Source organism: Helicoverpa armigera, chromosome 27, assembly GCF_030705265.1.
Source record: "Helicoverpa armigera isolate CAAS_96S chromosome 27, ASM3070526v1, whole genome shotgun sequence".
Taxonomy (NCBI): Eukaryota; Metazoa; Arthropoda; class Insecta; order Lepidoptera; family Noctuidae; genus Helicoverpa; species Helicoverpa armigera.
The window spans coordinates 6,215,391-6,236,322 of NC_087146.1; the positions used below are offsets into that span (position 1 = coordinate 6,215,391).

Sequence of the window (20,932 nt, forward strand, 5' to 3'; positions counted from 1 at the left end):
CCTAACATACACATATTTTTATATACCACACAACAATTTATTACCCAACCAATAAAGAACTTTACAACTATAGCACCAAAAACCGTAATCCAATACACACGAAAAACCGTAAAATTTAATAAAAATCACAACACTATCACTTGCACATAAAATTAATTTTAAAAAGAAAAAAAAAAGAACGCGGAATTCTTTTTTCAAATCATACGTTCGCTTCGTTTAGCGTACTTCGCAAATGTGACGCGACGCGTTTAGAAAGTAGGTTGTAAGTATCGATATATTTGAAAAAAGTTTAATTCTGGGTATAAATTAAGTTGGGTAATATATTTTGTGGTGCCCTAGGGGGTAACTAGCCCAAATTGGATGTGGACTCAACTTGATATAATAGCTGCCTTGTGCAAAAACAAATATTCAGTCGCTTGCATTGGCTTAACCAGGCAAAAATTTATATTTTTTTAATGAGGATTAGTTCGCGTATCGTGCCTCTTATTATTTTATGGCCATCATTTATGTGTAATCACTAACCACGTATGTTCTGAACACGACTAGTTATCAACCGACTTCCCAAAAAGAAGGAGGTTTTCAATTCGGATGTTTTTTCTTTCACCTAACGATTCTTGCTAAGTTACCTGCCGGGAAGGGAACTATTACTCTCTTGGCACGGCCGCATCCGCATATGGCCAATGGGACCAGACTTACAATGTGGGAATATCAGAAGCCAGGAAGTCTGAAAACTTCCTTTTGCTGAAGAGGTCGGATAGGCAGCTGCGCCTTGTGGTACACTGGTACTCAGCTGCATTCGGTTAGACTGGAAGCCGACCACAACATATTTGGGAAAAGGCTCGGTAGATGATGAGATTTTGTCAGTGTTTTTTTATCTTTATATGTTTATCTCATCAACTTTAGACACTATGTGTATGTGTTTTTTATACATTACACTTTTAATGATTCTGTCTGAATGTGTGTTTAGTCTATCTTGAATTTTTAATCTGTTTTGTTAAACAATCTCTGTTAGTTTAGGTGACAGGATATCGTGTACAGTGGTCAACATTATAGTTAACTATACAAAAATGGAATGTCTGTTTGTAATATAAAAATAACTGACTTTTGCTACGCGCAAAAAGATATATTACTTTATAGACGGTATAGCAAATAATTTTTGTATATTTTTTTCTGTCTGTTTATTGGTTAGTTCGAGCTAATATTTTGGGTGCATCGATTTATCAACTAGGCACACACTGGCAAATAGCCCATGTAACAAGGAGTAACTTAGGCTCCTTTTCATCCGGTTGCGGAAAGTAGGTAATTTTTAGCAGACTTCCCAAAAAGGAGGAGGTTCTCAATTGGTCGGGATCTTTTTTTATTTATTTATCTCTACAAGTGGGTGAAATCGCGAGGAACAACTAGGTTAATTTTAAATTATTTTAGTTGAAAATTACCTAATTATGTACTAATGTGTATGTGACTTGTACCACTAGAAAATATTTGTACAATGCTTTAAGAATGTTTACCATCCATTCAAATATTTCTTTCGTGCAAGAATTTAAAATTAGGCAGGCCTTTAATAACTTTACGCAAAATACCAATAACATGTACCTACTACATAACGTAATTAAAACCAAATAAAGTAAAAACCGGCCAAGTGCGAGTCGGACTCGTGCACGAAGGGTTCCGTAAATTACAGTTAAATCAACCTATCTCAAAAACTATAAGAGATACTTTGATCAAACCAAAAATCGTTGAAAGAGTTAATTAGCATGCATCACCTCTATTTTTTTTAGAATTTTATACCCCGTAGTTATAAAAATAGAGGGGGGGGGACATACTTTTTACGACTTTGAGAGCTGATATCTCAAAAACCGTTCACTTTAAGAAAAATGTTTTTTAGAAAACTTTATATCATTTTAAAAGACCTTTCCATTGATACCCCACACGGGTATATACATCGAAAAAAAAAATTTCATCCCTCAGTTACATGTATGGGGGGCCCCACCCCCAATTCTTTTTTTTACTATTTAGTGTCATATTTTTGTAGCGGTTCATACAACACATATTCCCATCAAATTTCATCACTGTAGTACTTATAGTTTCCGAGTAAATCGGCTGTGACAGACGGACAGACGGACAGACGGACAGACGGACAGACGGACAGACGGACATGACGAAACTATAAGGGTTCCGTTTTTGCCATTTTGGCTACGGAACCCTAAAAAGCATGACTAGGCAATACATAATATGACGAAGTAACTTAGTTATTTTTGAAACGTGAAATGTCATTTTTTTTATATCCAACGTCAAATAAATTAATCATCATATCATTTAAAATTATATCCAATCCATCACACAATTTAGAAAAAACTTTTTTATGTAATCGACTTCAATGTGGTACCTAAAACCTTTCTCCTAATGTGCCAAAAACTATGCTAAATATCAATTCAACCAAACGTCAAATAATCGCGCACAAACATACAGAACAGGCCAAACTGAGAACCTCCATTTTTAAGTCGCTTTAAAACTCAATTTTTTAAATTAATTTTTGCATCCAACAGTACCTACCTACATACATTTGAATGTACACCACAGTGAACCTTAACAGGGTAAGCTGAACAGCAATCGATACTGTCGCATTGCAATGATAGGTGGAAACGTACATTATTTAGTTGACCGACCTCTTTCTTCCAGTTCTAAGGATAAATGGCTTTCTTTCGAAGAAGCTTGCATTTGACGTTGAAATAAAACAATTTTAGGAGTAATAGGTTCACGTACGATCATAAGGTTAAGCAACGCTTGGCGCGATCTTACCGTGGATGGGTGACCATGCCAACATGATATCCTCCTAGCCGATTATCGGCTACGTCGGCTGTTCTCATGTAAGGAGATTAGCCAACTGCGCAGGACATATTTTAGTGCACAAGCATTCGGAGACGGGGACGGCAATCCGACACGACCGGAGAGAGATCAGGCGCAGGACCGACATTTACGTGCTCTCCGATGCACGGTACACCGGTGATCACCAACTTCCAGGCTCCGGGCTGCTTCGTGAAAGTTTCTAAAACCCACAAAGCGATTTCAACCCGACCCGGGAATCGAACCCGAGACCTCGTGCTCAGCAGCCTTGCTTGCGACAGCTAGACCAACGAGGCAGATCCATGCCAACATAGAGAGTTAAGTACTCCATTTTTCTCGAGTGCACTCCTAGCAGGTCTTCGTGCAATAGGTTGCAATTTCGCGGACATAAAGTTACAAATTATGTGCGAACATATCTAAAATGTCCGCACATAATTTGTAACTTTTACTACAGGGGATAAACTAAAGGAAATCTTTTTGTGCGTCACAGTGCCACACAACGGTGGAATCTTGCCTATATAGAACGCTAAGGTACGCTGATCAATCAGACGCCTCAGGTAGCCGGGATCCGCGTCAGCAAATACTACATAGATGTATTTGCTGACGGCTGATATACCACGGAGTAAGGAAAGATGAGCGGAGATGCCATAATGCAGCTGGCTCAGGCGCCTTCTTCTAGCTCAAATAGGTACAGTGGGCTTGACATAAACGATCAGTTACAAGTGTACTATATAAAGAGGCACTCGGGTTCTTTGAGACATATTTTTGGTATTACAAAAAATTGTAGGGTCCAAGGAAGGCGCTTATGGGCGAAGACATTAACGTTCCTCGTCCGCCGCACAAACGCATTTTGGCGCGCTACTTTCTTAGGAGCCGTTCTCGTTATAGCAGCTCCGCTAGTCATTTAGTTCTCCGTGGATGATACCTTCGCAATACGGCTGAATAGTAAAAGTGTCGCACACAGCAGTATCGATTTTTAGTTCAAATATTTAACTTGAAGATTAGGGCTTTATTTTCTGTACCTGGATTTTTCATACAGTATTCTTTAGTACTGCTTTTCAAGCTGAAGATTCTGTTTGCGTGCACGCGCTAAACATCATCTTCCGAGCCTTTTCCCAACTATGTTGGGGTCGGCTTCCAGTCTAACCGGATGCAGGTGAGTACCAGTGCTTTACAAGGAGCGACTGCCTATCTGACCTCCTTAACCCAGTTACCCGGGCAACGCGATACGCCTTGATTGGACTGGTGTCAGACTTACTGGCTTCTGACTACAACTACCTACGACTGCTAAGGATGTTAAATGACAGCCGGGATCTACAGTTAAACGTGCCATCCGAAACACAGTTATTGGCGTCCAAGATGTACTTAGAAAGTACATACAAACTTAGAAAAGTTGCATTGCATGCGCTAATGTCAGCAACTATGTACTTGAAAATTTATTTCAGGGTTAATCACCAAATTTATCGAGGAAAGCCTTTTATCCAGGTGCGCGAAGTTCCCACGGTCTGCGGATGAGACCAATGGCGGAACAAATCCGCTAATAACACTAGTTTACACGGTTTTTATACCCCAGATGAAAGTTGTTGAATTTTATCTATCTATCTATAGGTAGTCTAGGAAAAATATTTAAAAAATTCTATCACGTCCACATTTGGAATTATATTTAATTAAAAAAACACGAGAAAACGGACCATAAACAACAAAAAAAAATGATTTTGGACTTCTTTTTCTAGGTTTCGGTATCGGTTTCTTTTAATATAGACCAGGAGTGGTCTCCCAACATATTTTCGTCCCAATAGCCTTGATGACGATCTTCAAAAGCCTTCAAATCCTGGTGAAAATGCTCTCCTTGTACGTCGCTCATGCTTCCTAAGTTTTCCGGAAAAAAGTCCAAGTGGGAATTTAGAAAATGAATCTTTAGACATGTTAACACCCATCTTATGATAATTTTGTAATGAATCTCTCACTATCTCTTTATTTTTTTCACTTTTCTTATTTCTTAAAAAGTCTCTAACAACAGTTTTGAAGGAATTCCAAACAACTCTTTCAATCGTAGATAAAAGAGTATCAAACTTAAAATCACTTATGATTTTGTGTACTTCTGGGACGCCAAACACCCCCTCTTTCAGTGACATATGCATACACAATACCCGACTTAGTTTTCCTATTAAAACCCGAAGTCTTCGTAACAAAAAAGTAACAGACATTTTCGTGATTAGTTGGTTCCCTGCACAACATTGGTGTACCAAATGACAGGTGAATGTTTTCGCCGGATGACTATCATAGTAAAGTGATTCTACAGCTCTCACAAAACACATAGTGAGTCCAGTTTTTTTCTTGATTTGCCACAGGAATCCGAAATAATGAAGATATGCAATTTTCAACGATTCTGTCATATGTGTTTTCTTTTATATAAATTTAAATTGTCCAGAAACCTTACAAAAGCGATCAATTCTTTGTTTACACTGTCTACGCGACATTTTATTTGAATTAAACAAAAATATCTCTTAAACTAAACAAGTAAGGTAACACTAAAGATAGGTAGTTAAGATTGATTCCTAAAAACCAATATTTGAGGGTAGAAAAAAAATGTGACGTGATAGAATTTTTATGTTGTTACTTTTAGAATGAACAAAGGTGTCGGAGAGTACTGGTATAGATTTTGTGAGGGGTATATAAAAAAAATAAAAATTTGTAAACTAGTGTAATTATAGAGATACAGGTAAAACGGAAACTAGAGGTACATTACAATTGTGAGTTTGTATGCATGGACGTTTGTTACTCTTTCACGCAAAACCAGACCATCCTCCGAGCCTTTTCCCAATCATGTTGGGGTCGGCTTCCAGTCTAACCGGATTCAGCTGAGTACCAGTGCTTTACAAGAAGCGACTGCCTATCTGACCTCTTCAACCCAATTACCCGGGCAACCCAATACCCCTTGGTTAGACTGGTGTCAGACTTACTAGCTTCTGACTACCCGTAACGACTGCCAAGGATGTTCAATGACAGCCGGGACCTACAGTTCAACGTGCCATCCGAAACACAGTCAATGGTGTCTAAGTCTAGTCACGCAAAACCAGACAACTGATTTAAATAAAACTTAGCAGTAACAAAGCTGGTACATTACAGTAAGTTTAGGCTACTTTTTATTTGCAGGAAGTAGTTGCTAAGAGACGCGGGAGAAACCGCGGGGACCATCTAGTTACTTAATAAGGGTTGTGTGAAGCATTGAATTTGTCAAGATGCGGATATAAGAACTTATAAGAATTTTTAAGAGTTTCGAAATTGCGTATAAAATATTAAGACAAAGATCTGAGAAGGTTAATACTTTCTCACTTTTTATCCTACGATTTCGTATCATTTGAACATCTTTGGCCATCGCTACTGGTAAACAAGAGGCAGTAAGTCTGATACCCAGTATCGCCAAGGGTTATCATTTTGCCCCGGTAACTGGATTGAGTAGGTCAGGTAGGCAGTCGCTGCATGTGGCACTCAGCTGCATGCTGAGAGTGGAAGCCGATCCCAACATAGGCTAGACTGATTTTTTATTTTGTGGAGTCGCTGCAAGATATCTACAGTAAACACTCAAAAAAACAGCCCCTTTTCGCAGCCGGTTAAAAAGAAAGACTCTCACCATCACTCAAATCCAATTTTTTAACACCTTCCTCTAAGATGGTAGGCACTAAATGTTTCTCACTTAACTTGGACATTTTCACTTAAACCAATCCTGGGCACTACTTAAGTTAAACCTAAATTACTTAAGATACCAATGAAATGGCACGAAACACGACTAGATGCAGGAAATACAAATATAAAATGATTTTTTTTCTAACTTACCATTAGATATGAGACGTGATCTTATCATTCGCGATAACAATCAAAAGGTACATCAAATATTTTTTTAAACTGTTTTCATTCAACAAGAAAAGATTTTACTCAGGTAAAATATCGGAAAAACTATTTTATACTTAATTGATTTTCCCGCACCTCTTTGCAAACCCACGTTAATCAGAGATTACTACATAGTTACTTCTAAGCTAGAATTCCATTCCGTTACTCTGAAACTTAGCCCGCCAAATTACGACATATTTGTGATAACGTCAAAAATGGGACACCAAAACTACTATAGTGTACAAGTGAGTTTCCGAATCTTGCCTTAATCAATTTCAAGTACGATAAATTACCGGAACGAGAGTTAACAACTAAGTCCTGAGTACACCGGCAACATATACATCAGTTAATAAGTTGCCAACGCTACACAAACCGGTAACGTGGTTTCTTAAACATGAGGTTACTAAGACGAACGACGTTCCTTAAAACACTATTTACTATGAATTTTCACGATCAAGTTTCAAAGTAAACTGTTGTTTTAAGAAAACTGACGTTTATGTTGTCGTTGAACTAGGGCTCTATTCTTTTCAAGGTTATTTGCTTGAAACGGAACGAGCATTCTTCATATAAAAGGAGGTAGAGCTAATATTTACTTCTACTAACTCATAATAATCTCGATATAATAATTTTTAAAACACATAAGCTAAGCTAAACTTGTATATGAATGACTAGCCGTTTCCCGCGATTTTACCCGCGTCCCGTGATAACTACTGCCCGTACCGGGATAAAATATAGGCTATGTTACTCGTGGATAATGTAGCTTTCGAATGGTGAAAGAATTTTTAAAAACGGTCCAGTAGTTTTCGAGCCTATTCATTACAACCAAACCAACAAAGTTTTCCTCTTTATAATATTAGTATAGACATATAGTAAGCGCCTACAAAAAATATGACTGCAACATAAAAATTTTATTTGCATTCAATGTTTGCAAAGGCCCAGTAGCATCATCGCGCCTACAAAAAATATAAATGCGAGGTACATAAGAAGTTTACTTGCTATCAATGTTAGCAAAGGCTCTCTGGAAAAATCGTCATCTGCCTAGCCGTTTCCCAGGCATTCTGCCACGGCGCGGCGGCCATTCCCATACAAGGCAATCAGCCAGCTACACAGGACATATCATACTGCACGAGCATTTGCACAGACACAGGTGCACTCCATATTCCTTCACTCTCATAGCCCTTTATCTATTTACTCTATCTCAAAAGAATGCTAGTTACACAAAACAGGTTTTGCAAAACACTACAAGATTATCAGCGTCGTGTTTTCGACACATTTCAAGTGTCTACTCAAGATAAAAATATCTGTACGTGGTAAAGTAATCAATAACAAGAAAATATTGTATTTTGTATCTATAGATTACATTTTTCATATCGGTCACAAACCTTTTTATCTTGAGAATCTAACCCCTACTAATATTATAAATGCGAAAGAAACTCTGTCTGTCTGTCTGTTACACTTTCACGTCTAAATCACTTAACTGATTTTAATAAAACTTGGTACAGATATAAAGTTGACCTTGAGAAAGAACATAGGATAGTTTTTCTCCCGGACTTTTGAAGAAGTCTCTTGGAAACGCGATATAACCGAACTCTACGCGGGTAAAGCCGCGGGCGGAAGCTAGTTAATATTACAAATGAGAGAGTAATTCTGTCATTTCATCATCATCAGCCTTTGTACCGTCCTAATGCTGGGCTGCGGCCTCCTCTCACACGGAGAAGTATTGAACATTAATCACCAAGTGCGCGGGTTGCTGATTTAAGACTTTATAGTCCAGGTTTCCTCGAGATGTTTTCCTTCACCTTGAACCAGTCATGGGTGTCCGAGATTATACTTAGAAAGTACATACAAACTTAGAACAGTTGCATTGGTACTTGCCTGACCCGGAATATGACCAACACACTCATGCTTGAGAGGTTGGTGCTTTACCTACTAGACCATTATTGCCAAAACTATCCCTATTATAGTCAAGAGTCTGAGCCTGAGAGAGGGCATAAGGTACTTTTTAGGGTTCCGTACCCAAAGGATAACACGCGACCCTATTGTTTTCGCTCCTCTGTCCGTCCGTCTGTCACCAGGGTGTATCTCATGAACCGTGATAGTTAGAAAGTTGAAATTTTCACAGATGACGTATTTCTGTTGCCGCTATAACAACAAATACTGAAAACTAGAATAACATAAATATTTTGGGGAACTCCTATATAACAAAAGTGATTTTTTTGCTCATTTTCTAAATAATGGTACGGAACCCTTCGTGCGCGAGTCCGACTCGCACTTGGCCGGTTTTATTCGGCTGCTGGAAGATAGTTCCCCATATTTTTCAACTTCTCCATATTCTCATTTACAAGCAGCCTTACAAAGAAACTGAATAACATTTTACCAAAACAAAAGGTCACCGCTGAAAGTGTGAAACCCAAACAAGTGTTTCTGAAAGCACATAATACATACTTTATTTACAAAGAGTTTTTACTGTTACTGCTAAACACTTTTATACTTCACTGACCTTTACAAACTTTTGTTTTCAGTGTGTATTTTTGCGCTACTACAAAAAGCTAAAGGGTTTATAATTTCAGGTGGTGTTTTATAAGGATTCCTTGTAAAAAGGCACGCGTTTCTGTGCACAGGTGTATTCTCTATTTCCCTATGTTGCCAGGACCGACATTAATGTACTCTCCGATGCACGGGTGTATCAATCACAAACTTCCAAACTACGGGCTGCTTTGTGAAAGTTTCTAAAACAAAGCGATTTCAGCCCGACCCGGGAATCGAACTGATCAACGAGGCAGTTAGTGTACACTAGCGGCTATTACCACCATCATCTCCCGAGTCTTTTTCCCAACTATGTTGGGGTCGGCTTCCAGTCTAACCGGATGTAACTGAGTACCAGTGCTTTACAAGGAGCGACTGCCTATCTGACCTCCTCAACCCAGTTACCCGGGCAACCCAATACCCCTAGGTAAGACTGGTTGACTAGAAGCTAGTATTTACTATAGCTGAATATATCAATAGTCTGATATATTCACAAATATGGGACGTCACACAATGCATTGCTCGTATCAAATGCATATCAATGCATTGATGTTATTGAGCTAAATAGATGCACCATTTGATTGCAAACGTGTTTCTGTTATAGACCAACTATATTATTACAGCAGAATAGTATAAACCAGCTGTTTTCCTGCAGTTTCACCCGCGTCCCGTGGGCACTACTGCCCGTACCGGGATAAATATAGCCTAATGTTACTCGGGAAGAGTGTAACTTTCCAATAGTGAAAGGATTATTCAAATGGTAAGAATCACTTTCACTCTACCTAACACCGATTCCTGGACCTAAACGTTTGCCCAGCTAAGCCAGAAGACAGCGTCATGTAACTGCAGATTTCCTTTCCTTATCTATCCTTGTTTTAGAGATTGCTTGATAGAAATCGACCGTAAAGAACCTTCAATTAACACAGAAAACTGGATATAACAAGTCACAATCACTACTTATCACAATCACTTATATGTATTTCTACCACGTCCACTAACTTAGAGCATTGTTCCAACTGGAACCGACATCACAAATCTCTTTGCAAAAAAGTCAGCCAATAGGGATTGAAGCAACGTGACAAACGAAGATAGCTCACTAATGCATTTTCAAACACATGTTTACAACACTTCAATGTTTTCTTGTAAGGTTGTCTACATATTTCAAGAAGAGTCTATGGAGTAGTCTTCTCCATAAGACCCACTTGGAAGCATGTCTAACTTTGACTGTTGTTGCTGGGGAGTTTGTTCCGCCACTTCTTCTTCCCAACAAAAACACATAGGAAGTGCTGAAGGGTGGGCGTTTTGGAGACTCTTTCTTTTTTTGACGTCCGAAATGCTGTTTCGCTGCCAAGTTTGAATATACGTTTTTGAGTTTGTCGTTCGGCCTTTTGTTAAAACTTGTGACAGTTTTAAGGGGAACAAAAATCTTTGGCTATTTCTCCGGTTGTTTAAATACTCCAGGTCTACTAATCGCGACCGCAATGCCTGCATTAAATTGATTGGTCGAGCCGTCCACTCGGGTGCCCGACTCGCCACTACTTCGGCACTGCACGTGAACTATCATGACTAATGTGACGTTCATAGGTTTTTAGGAAGGGGGTTGACATGAAGAGGTTAAAGACCTCTGTGGTTGCTGCATTCCGTCAAATAGGTGGCATTTACTTTTTATAAAACACATTTGTGCAACACGGTATGGCTGAATGGACTGGACATCATCATCATCCGAGCCTTTTCCCAACTATGTTGGGGTCGGCTTCCAGTCTAACCGGATTCAGCTGAGTACCAGTGTTTTACAAGGAGCGACTGCCTATCTGACTTCCTCAACCCAGTTACCCGGGCACCCCGATACCCCTTGGTAAGACATCTTTTTCCAGCTGTCGACTAACCCAAGTTAATAATGATGGTAAGTGATATTGTAAGATTCGCCACTACCACAGATTAATATAATATGTAGTTACCACCGGAAGACGCTGGATGCAGGTCGCTTCCAACAGGTATCTGTAGAGATCTAAGGGGGAGGCCTATGTTCGGCAGTGGACGTCCTATGCCTGAGATGATGATGATGATGTTGATGACGTCTCCTACTTCGGCACTGCACGTGAGCTATCGTGACTAATGTGACGTTGATGGGTTTTGGAAGGGGGTTGACAAGTAGAGGTTAAAGACCGCTGTGGTTGCTGCATTCCGTGAAGTGGGTGGTCAGTGGTCAGTTTATGGGGTCGCGGTCAATGCGCTGATATGAGTGGTAGCATTTTCTTTTTGCGATCTAATTTATATATTTCTAGGTATTCCCCGCTGTCATATCTACAGGCGTCCCGTGGTAACTACTCCGCACACTCGGATAAAGAGCCCAGTCTCCTTCGATAAATAGGCTATCCAATTATGAAAGAGATTTTCTAAATGGTCCCGTGAATACTGAGATTTGGGCGTCCAAGCAAACAAACAAAAATACACATATTTCCAAAAACTATAGTCACCATTTCCCACTATATTCACATCACAGTCTTCTCTACAAATACCCGCACAAAATTACATACGTCGACACAAAAAAAACTTATTGTCCTATTTTCTCGATATCATCACAACTGTTCAACCACTGTCAGCATGAATAAAACCAGGACTTACTAACTAAACCCGAGGTTTCCCTTGACCCAACAGTTATTAACAATACTCATACATATCTAGTGCCTCTATAGGAATTATCACGTGCGACCTAGATAAAAACTTATGCTAATGACTAACCAGTGTTTTCATATTTAATTGAGCTGTCTGCATAGTTATTAGGCTGAGGTTTCTTTCTCATGGGAATTAAAAGATTCTGTGTACGTTTATTTATCATTAAGAAAGTAAAATGCATGTCCAGAGCTTCAGCAGGGCCCACCAGGGCCAAGGCCTGCCGGGGCTGCGGGATTGTTCGAAAGAGGTACCGCGGCCCTGGTACTTAGAAGGCCGAAGGAACATGATGGGTTTTAGTCAGTAAGAGTCTGACACTACCTCACACTGCTACCCCAGCGGGAAAGGTCTTTATGATTTTCCATAAAAAAAAAAAGGTTTATAAGACGTTAACATAATACACCGTTTCATATTGTCTTACATAATAATAAAAGAGTCCCGACAGATTGTCAGACAGAATTAGCGTGGCTGTCCACTTAGAGGGATTGCTTTTAAGTTGCTCTTTTATTACGAAATATAACATTAAACATCAAAACACGTGCTGTTTACATAAACACACTAAACCAAGTGAACCAAGACCACACATATTTCCAAATCTTCCCAATACCTATTAAAAAAAACCTAGGTTTCATAATTGGGTAAAACCTCAGAATCACTAGACCCTGATGAAATTCACTCAAAAACAACACATTTGTGCAACACAGTATGTTTGCTTGAAGACAACATACACAAAATGATTGACTGAATGATAGAAGCCACCCTCAGTGGTGTGCATGTACCTACAGCTGTGAATAGATTAGTCTACGAAGCCCTAGATATAGGTGGGGCTGATGATGATGAACCAATGCATGAAAGGAAGACACCTGAAGATTGAGGTCCTTCTGAGTATGGCAGTAATGATGGTAAGTAAAAGTATTATAAAGCAGAGAACTGAGTATTGAGACATCAACAACTGAGTAAATGTGAAGGAAAAGGTGTTCAGGAAACCTGGACTTAAAAGTCTGAAATTGCCAATCCACTTTATGGTGATTAACCTTCATTCCTTCTCTGCATGAGAAGAGGCATATGCCCTTCAGTGGGTCTTTAAAAAGGCTGATGACAATGAATGAAGATGCTCATGAAATTGCAACACCCTCCAAGACTCCAGAAGACACGTGCAAAAGCCAGCTTTCGTGCTGATCTACTAGACCTCAGATTACGTGAGAACTAACCTGTGTCTCCAGAACTCTGGGCCTTAAGGACCGCTGTCGCGCTTGGTACAACTAGAACAATAAGACGGTTACTGGTAGACTGCCTTTTGGTGTAATGCTACCCTGATCTGGATATGGACCTCTGATTTTCCGTAGTGCACCTACGTAAGAGAATTATGTATTTTACAATCTAGTTTGATGATGGTATTTGAAAGAAGTGTTCTTAGTAAAGGAATAACGTATTGGCTTCTGTTATTTGTGCACTCTTTTGTGATGTCACACTTCTTTGGCTGTTTTCGTTTAAAAGGACAATAAAGGGAAAATTACCACAATTCCATCATTGTAGAAGTATTATGTAGAAGACGTAAATAATTCCGGTGGTGTCTGCTTATAGTGTAGCTGTATGTTTAACGGTGTAAACAGTTGCGGTGATGTCTATGTATATTGCTGCTTAGCAGCTCTGCGAATCTACCTCACAGACCGATTATAAATACAAATATAATGGGTCTTTATCAGAACACCCAATTCTTAGCTACATAAGGCCCTTTTGAACACTGAAGACAGGCCTTCTAAAAAAGATTAGAAGAAGAAGTATGCACCATCATTGATCCCTTTAAGTTCAAGATAAAACTGGGAATTTCAGACTATTTAAATGCAGATCACCTCACGATGTTTTCCTTCGCCATTAGTCAATGGCGTCCAAGATAAACTTCCGAACTAACATTAGAATTTATTACGTGGATGCGTCATGGTGCAATATCAGAGAATAAAATCTATTTTTGAGGTTTTTGTACTGAATTATTAAACGACCGATCTCAATTAAGTTATCGCTACATAGTATAAAACAAAGTCGCTTTTTCTGGCCCTATATCCCTAAGTCCAAAACTAGGCAACCGATTTTCATGCGTTATAGAGTGATTGAAGAGGAAGGTTTACGTGAATAATAACATTCATTAAATAGTGGGGAAATACTGTTATCCCGTGCGAAGTCTGGGAGGGTCACTAGTATCTTACATTATCTTAATAAAATTATTTCTAACTAGCTTCCGCCCGCGACTTCGCCCGCGTAGAGTTCGGTTATATCGCGTTTCCAAGAGAACTCTTCAAAAGTTCGGGATAAAAACTATCCTATGTTCTTTCTCAAGGTCAACTCTAGCACTGTACCAAATATAATTAAAATCAGTACAGTGGTTTAGACGTGAAAGCGTAACAGACGGACAGACAGACAGTTACTTTCGCATTTATAATATTAGTAGGGATAGTCTATATTTACTTCATAAAACGTTATGAAGTCATCTACATTAACACAGATAGATGGTCGGCGCCGTTACGGGGTCGGTATTGTCTAAATAACTCCATGTGCGCGTCATTACGCAAGGTTAAGGGATGGGGGTGTACAGAACAATGCTCAAATGACGTCATTCACTTACTACGTAATTCCATCTATCTATCTGTTACAAAAATCCTTATTTCTTTAACAAATTTTCTTCTTATAATTAGATGCTGGGGTCTCCTTTTAAGCATGTAAGTATGCCTGGTCAGGAGGCTCCGCTCTTCCTTAACATTTTAAAAGCATAGCAAGAGACATGAAAACATAGTAAAACCACAGATTACTGTAAAACTGTAGGTCCCGGCTGTCATTGAACATCCTTGGCAGTCGTTACGGGTAGTCAGAAGCCAGTAAGTCAGGCACAGCCTAACCAAGGGGTATTGGGTTGCCCGGGTAACTGGTTTGGGGAGGTCAGATAGGGCAGTCGCTCCTTGTAAAGCACTGGTACTCAGCTGCTACCGGTTAGACTGGAAGCCAACCCCAATGTAGTTGAGAAAATTCGAATGATGATGAGTAGGTACTTGTAAATATCTCATACACTTATGTATTCTATAAAACAGGGATAAATAGCGGAAAGCTGATATATGTAGTGCGTGACAAATCGGATAATATTTAGCAGGCCAAGGGTGACCGATACTCATGAATTCGAGAGAACTTGGCACAAGTATGACATAATCTCCACTTGAGTATTGTAAATAAGTGGTAAGGTTTAATTCGTTGGTAGTATTTTGTTTTTCATGGCGACAGAGTAGAGGATTACCTGGATTAAGCCAAGCGAAAATTGACATGTAAATAAATACTATTAAAAGCTTGTTAATAATTTCAGTGGTTTTATCGTCCAAATGGGAACAATTCCAACAAAACTTTGATAGTGCTAAAGGTGTACCTACCACAGTTGATAACTCCTTTCCTACAAAAAGATTTTTTCAAACCATATGTAAATAAATAAACTACAACGAATTATCATCAATAATTGGAAAAGTCAGTTGAAAAACTTCGCTTAACACTACAAAAATATACACTATTACCGTAGTAACTATTATATAATCTGTGCTATTACTATTATAACGCAAAACCGCGATCAACGGCTAGACTTACATAAGTATCAAATATCCCCTTGAAAGCCAGTAATAATACATAATCTATAATCCTGTCGTTTGTATAATCAGGGTCGTGGAAACCTTATAATTTGTCAACATATACATTTGCCGATGTTAACTACGAGTTACAGCCTTTTTGTGGTCCCACTGCTGGGCTGTGGCCTCCTCTCACACGGAGAAGGATTGAGCGTTAATCACCACGCTTGCTCAATGCGGGTTGGTGATTTCAGACTTTATAGTCTAGGTTTCCTCAAGATGTTTTCCTTCACCTTTTTAGCAGCCATTGGTTTCTAAGATCTTAACTACAGGTCTCGTCAAATCAGCGGGGTCCACCAGAGCCAAGGCCTGCCGGGGCTGCAGGATTCTTCGAAAGAGTTACCGCGGTCCTGGTATTACATAAAAGGCATACGAAGAAACATGGTGGGTTTTACTCAGTAAAAGTCTGACACTCCCTCACGCTGCTAACCCATATCTGTCCTAGCCGATAGGTCTATCACATTTGTTCTATTCATGCTTGAAACGATTTTGGCATGTTTTACCTGCCTAACGCCAACCCTCTTTAGGAATGCTGTGGTGATTTACCCATCATCATTTGGGTTGCCCAAAATGCAGATGTGTCCCACGGGAGAGAGATGGGGAGGTCCTATTCTAATCCGGGATCGCTACTGGATCTACTGAACCAATTTACAAAATTCTTTCACCAATAGAAAGCTGCTTCATTAAGGAAGCAATTTCCTTGGAACGAAGAACAGCTAGTCCAATACTTCTGGAGTAACAAACAATAACATTGAAGAGTTGACCTAAATATTTAACCTTCAATATACTGAATGTTTTGCGAAGTCCCCTCACGGCCAGACTCGTTACGTAACGTATTATACATTGAAACAAATGATATTAGTTACATATACTATGCTATCAAAGTAATATTGTAAGTGGACTGTAGGTAAGGTCGGCTTAAAACTAGCAGAACAAATCAAGATTTTCAAGAGCATAACAACGTCATCATCTCAGCCATAGGACGTCCACTGCTGAACATAGGCCTCCCCCTTAGATCTCCACAGATGCCTGTTGGAAGCGACCTGTATCCAGCGTCTTCCAGTCACCGTCAGCGACCTTTATAAGGTGATCTGTCCACGAAAGGGTAATAATAATAATGGCGTCCACGGCCGATTTTGGCCACGGCGGCTGTTCTCATTTAAGGAGATCAGCCAGCTGCGCAGGACATACTATAGTGCACGAGCATTTGCTTGGACACAGGTGCACTCACTATTCCTTCACTCTCATAACCCGATGGGACGGCAATCCAACACGACCGGAAAGAGATCCACGTAAGGATACTGACAACGTAAAGGATCATAATTTCTTAACAATACAAACGCCAAAATTTATTTAACATCCTAAACTTCTCTTTGGCGATACGGTGTTCAGCAGTTTTAAAAGTTTGGGAATCGAGTTAAGCCGTTGGAGAAACTCAAAATAATTGTAATGCGTTATTATTCCAACGGATGTTCAAAATACTCTGTCTTACTATTACCTAATACTCATCATCCTCCGAGCCTTTTTCCTATAGGTAGCTATCCTTATCCTGTTTTTATTACCTAATACTTTGTCTTTGTAGTAATTTGCATACTAGCACTTCATCATCATCCTCCTGCCCTTATCCCAATTTTATTTGGGGTCGGCGCAGCATGTTTTCTCCTTCCATAGTCTTCTATCTGCCGTCATCTCACAAGTAACATTCTTTCGTACCATATCTACTTTCACACAATCCATCCATCGTTTCTTTTGCTCGCAATAGATATAAGAGCCATAGAACAGATATAATATAGGGAACGGCTGTAAGTGGCGGAATCTAGTACGCAATAAATTCAGCAAAACCCATAATAAATCGTATCTCACAGAGATAAAGAGATAGAATCGATTCATTGAACATAATGTGAGGAAGGTTTTGAGCCCGAGCGAGGAAGGATATATAGGCAGGGGACGACAAAACGACGAATGTAATTTTGTTTTCAATATAACGTCGACTAGCCGGTGTTGATGATTATTTCAAGACGCTAAACGCAAGAAGAAAGGGTTAGCTGTTTGATTGAATGGCTAAGTCATTGATTGAAATCCGTGGATGGGATAATTTTTGGCGAATTGTATGGGATAGACCTATGTGTAGTAGGTAAAGAATATGATTAGCATAAGGCTGCCTTTCCACCGGGGATGTGGTATGCTACGTATTCATTGATGCACAAAGCATAGCACTGGTAGAAACATATTCTACTAAGCTGTATTTCTTTTAAGGAAAGATGCGTACCTACTATGGTTCATCTCGAGAATCGCATCTTCCTGAGACAGCTACCTTCGTAGTACATGATACTCGTATCGCTACATAGCTTAGCATCAGTGGCAACGGTCACAGCTTAGCTATTACATTTTAGTATAATCATCGGCAAGGATATTGAGCCCTGACCTTCACCTGCGCAGAAGTGATTTATTGGTTTATTGCCTTTTGTGTACAGTGCGCAAAGCGATCCCCACTCTTCCGCCGAGAGCTCAATATCCGTGCCTGTAACTATAGCATAGCTATGCCACATCTCCGATGGTAAAGCAAGCTTAGGCTAACTAGACTATAGAGTCTCAACAATTTGTAGATACATAGGTAAATGATTATGTAGATATCAAGATAGGTAGATGAGAATCGATACCAAGGGTTTTACTGGCCAACAACGAAAGGCCGCGATGAATAAACAAACAATGATTGTAATATTATTCAAGAAATGATAGCCGCAACCCGCATACAGTTTTGCATTGTAAATATATCGATCTGATGAAAGGTGGAAAGGTTAGGCATACATTTTGAACTTTCCGATGAAACTTCAAAATTAAGCTGTGTAGAGTAGCATTATTCTATTATATTACGACTGGCTAATTCTCGCGGTTTTACCTGCGTCGCGTGGGAAATAATTCGCGCTACAGAATAAAACATTGCTTCTTTCCTCAATAAATAGGCTATCTAAAACAGAAGCACTGAAAAAAATATTTTCAAATCGGACCAGTCTAACGGAAATTAGCGTGTTCAAACAAATTTCTTCAGCTCTATAATATTTTAAGCTTTGCAAGAGGACAGTGCTATGGAATGGATGGCTTTCCAAACCAGTAATCCTGGAATAAAAAAAACTTACAGCATTAGATAGCCCATTTAACGAGGAAGGCTATTGGCTACTTTTTATCTGGGAATGTGGAGTAATTTCCCCAAGAAGCGGGAGGAATCGCGAGAAACAGTTAGTCATCTGAACATCTTTCACAAAGCCGAAGATATTGTATGTTTCCCCATATAATGCAGGCGAAACCGCAAGCTGAAACTAGTTGTTTTCATATACAGGTAACAATAATGATGTTTACAAATCTCCAACTCAGTGGTACCCATCTGATTACCATATTATTGTTCACAAGACATTTACCTAACAAATAAACATTTTCTACCTTATTTCTGTAGGTTTTCCTTGAAAGGTGACAATCATTCTCAAGGGATTGTGTAGGATAGTTGTTATATTTATTTTAAATCTTATTGAAGGTTGATGTAAGGAGGTTTTATGCACCAATAACATTTTCAACGGAGAGTGCTAGTGGCTAAGTATCAGCCACATGGGTTGACCAATAATATGGTTATTCCATGGTTGGTCTTCTTATTCTAACTCTCCCATAACGGGCCTGCTGCAAGAGATTTCTTATAAAATAAGCTGTGCCTATGTACTATGTATCTATTTTTTCTTTTTGTCAGTATTCTGTGTGTGTACATAAACTATTAAATAAATAAATAAATGGTTAAGCAACGCTTGCACCTGGCCCGAAGCCTGGCTGGTCAGTGGCAGAGATGTAAAAACTCTTGCACATTATAATTCTTGGCTACTTAATTAAAAGACCAAGCACTGGTTTGTATTCACAAACTATTTAGGATACCATTCAGGTGACCATCTATGTCATGGTGATTTCCTCTGTATTTCAGAAGACATAATTTCACATTCATTCTGATTATCATTCGAAACTCTTTGGCAGTTTTTATAGGTATTCAGAAAATATGGCCCCTAGGCTTACCAGGCAATATTGGATTGCCCGGTGACTAGATGAAGAGTTCAGATAGGCAGTCGCTTCTTATGGCACACTGGAAGATGAAGCCAACTTTTTGAGAAACGTTTCTTACCTACTGCTGGCCATTGTATTTAAAAAGATTGTCATATAAAGAGAAATAAGGATTAGAAGGATAGTCAAGATTCTCATATAAATAATAATACATATAGAAATAGGTGCTTACATTTTATGTTTGCTAAAGCAAATTCAAATCTTTGCTTTATCATTGTGGTAGAAAATATCACATTTAATATAAAATCCCAGTGCATCACTGCAATTTAAATACTTACCCATTATTCAAGAGATTTTAGATTCAAGAATAATTTCTATTATCCAACTGAATACAAATTCCTTGGCATTTATCCATGATAATTTGCACCCATTGTTTACAAACTTCAGTGCAACTAACTGAAGATTTGTGAAAATATAATTATTTTTACACACACTGCACATTGCTAGACATCTGAAAACAATATTATTTCGTGTTTTACTCACCAGTGTAAGATGTAGAACTGTAAGAATCGGCGGAGGAGGCCGATAATGACCTGCTTCGGTATCTCGCAGATTTTTTCAAAGCGCCAGATTTCCCGCGCTGTCCGTCGAACTTCCCTGCAGCTCCGGCCTCCGTATTCCCGCCGCGGACCTGCCCAGGGTCCGTGACAGGGCTATCACTCGGCACATTAGCAGTAACCACACTATCTTTCCGACTAGAATTCAACTGATTCGGCTCGCCGTGACCGTCAGACATGTTTGAATTTTTATTTTTTAATTATTTTTTTTCAGCTTATAATCCAATTAGATTTTACGGTTTTCTATATTAAAACCTTCTTATTAGTACACTTTACGTTTTTATTAGAAAATGTTGACTATAAGCACATTGAAGAGGTAAAATAAAAATATCAATAATAAAAACAGCAGTACAAACAACCGCAGTGGCGATTAAAATAAATTTAATGATTGGGAGAACACTTCGCGGTACAAAATTAAATTCATGTGGTGGAACGATGTTATTTTGTTATCGGCAAAGTCATGGAAAACTAAAAAATTAAATAGAACAGATGGAAAATACAATTTCTTCAGTTATCCGCCCGAGCAAAATCGCACACCCCTCTCTTCCATACTTCACCCCCGAAACTGAAATGTCATTTTTTCGATCGGCATTCAAGCAGGGATTGCAAAAGAACTTGAAAACCGATTAAAATAAAATGTTCCGGTTATTGCTACTGAAATTAAAAGTATCAATTTTCCTTTATACTATT

At 39.0% G+C, this 20,932-nt stretch overlaps 1 protein-coding gene across 6 annotated transcripts in view; it reads right to left on the reverse strand.

Moving 5' to 3' along the window:
- The window catches only part of LOC110374892 (adenosylhomocysteinase-like 1), a 55,358-nt gene extending 34,545 nt beyond the window's left edge, over positions 1 to 20,813 (reverse strand). For 2 of the 6 annotated variants that reach the window (XM_064042142.1, XM_064042141.1), the window contains exons 1-2: positions 20,169 to 20,813; positions 13,146 to 13,196 (exon numbers count right to left, since the gene is read on the reverse strand). In XM_064042142.1, the coding sequence (XP_063898212.1) occupies positions 13,146 to 13,196; positions 20,169 to 20,421 (304 nt within the window). In that variant the 5' untranslated portion in view covers positions 20,422 to 20,813. Of the gene's footprint in view, positions 1 to 44; positions 263 to 6,478; positions 6,598 to 13,145; positions 13,197 to 20,168 lie in introns of those variants that run through there. The other 4 variants (XM_064042144.1, XM_064042143.1, XM_064042146.1 and 1 more) reach the window with 3 other exon arrangements.
- Positions 20,814 to 20,932: the final 119 nt, after the last annotated feature.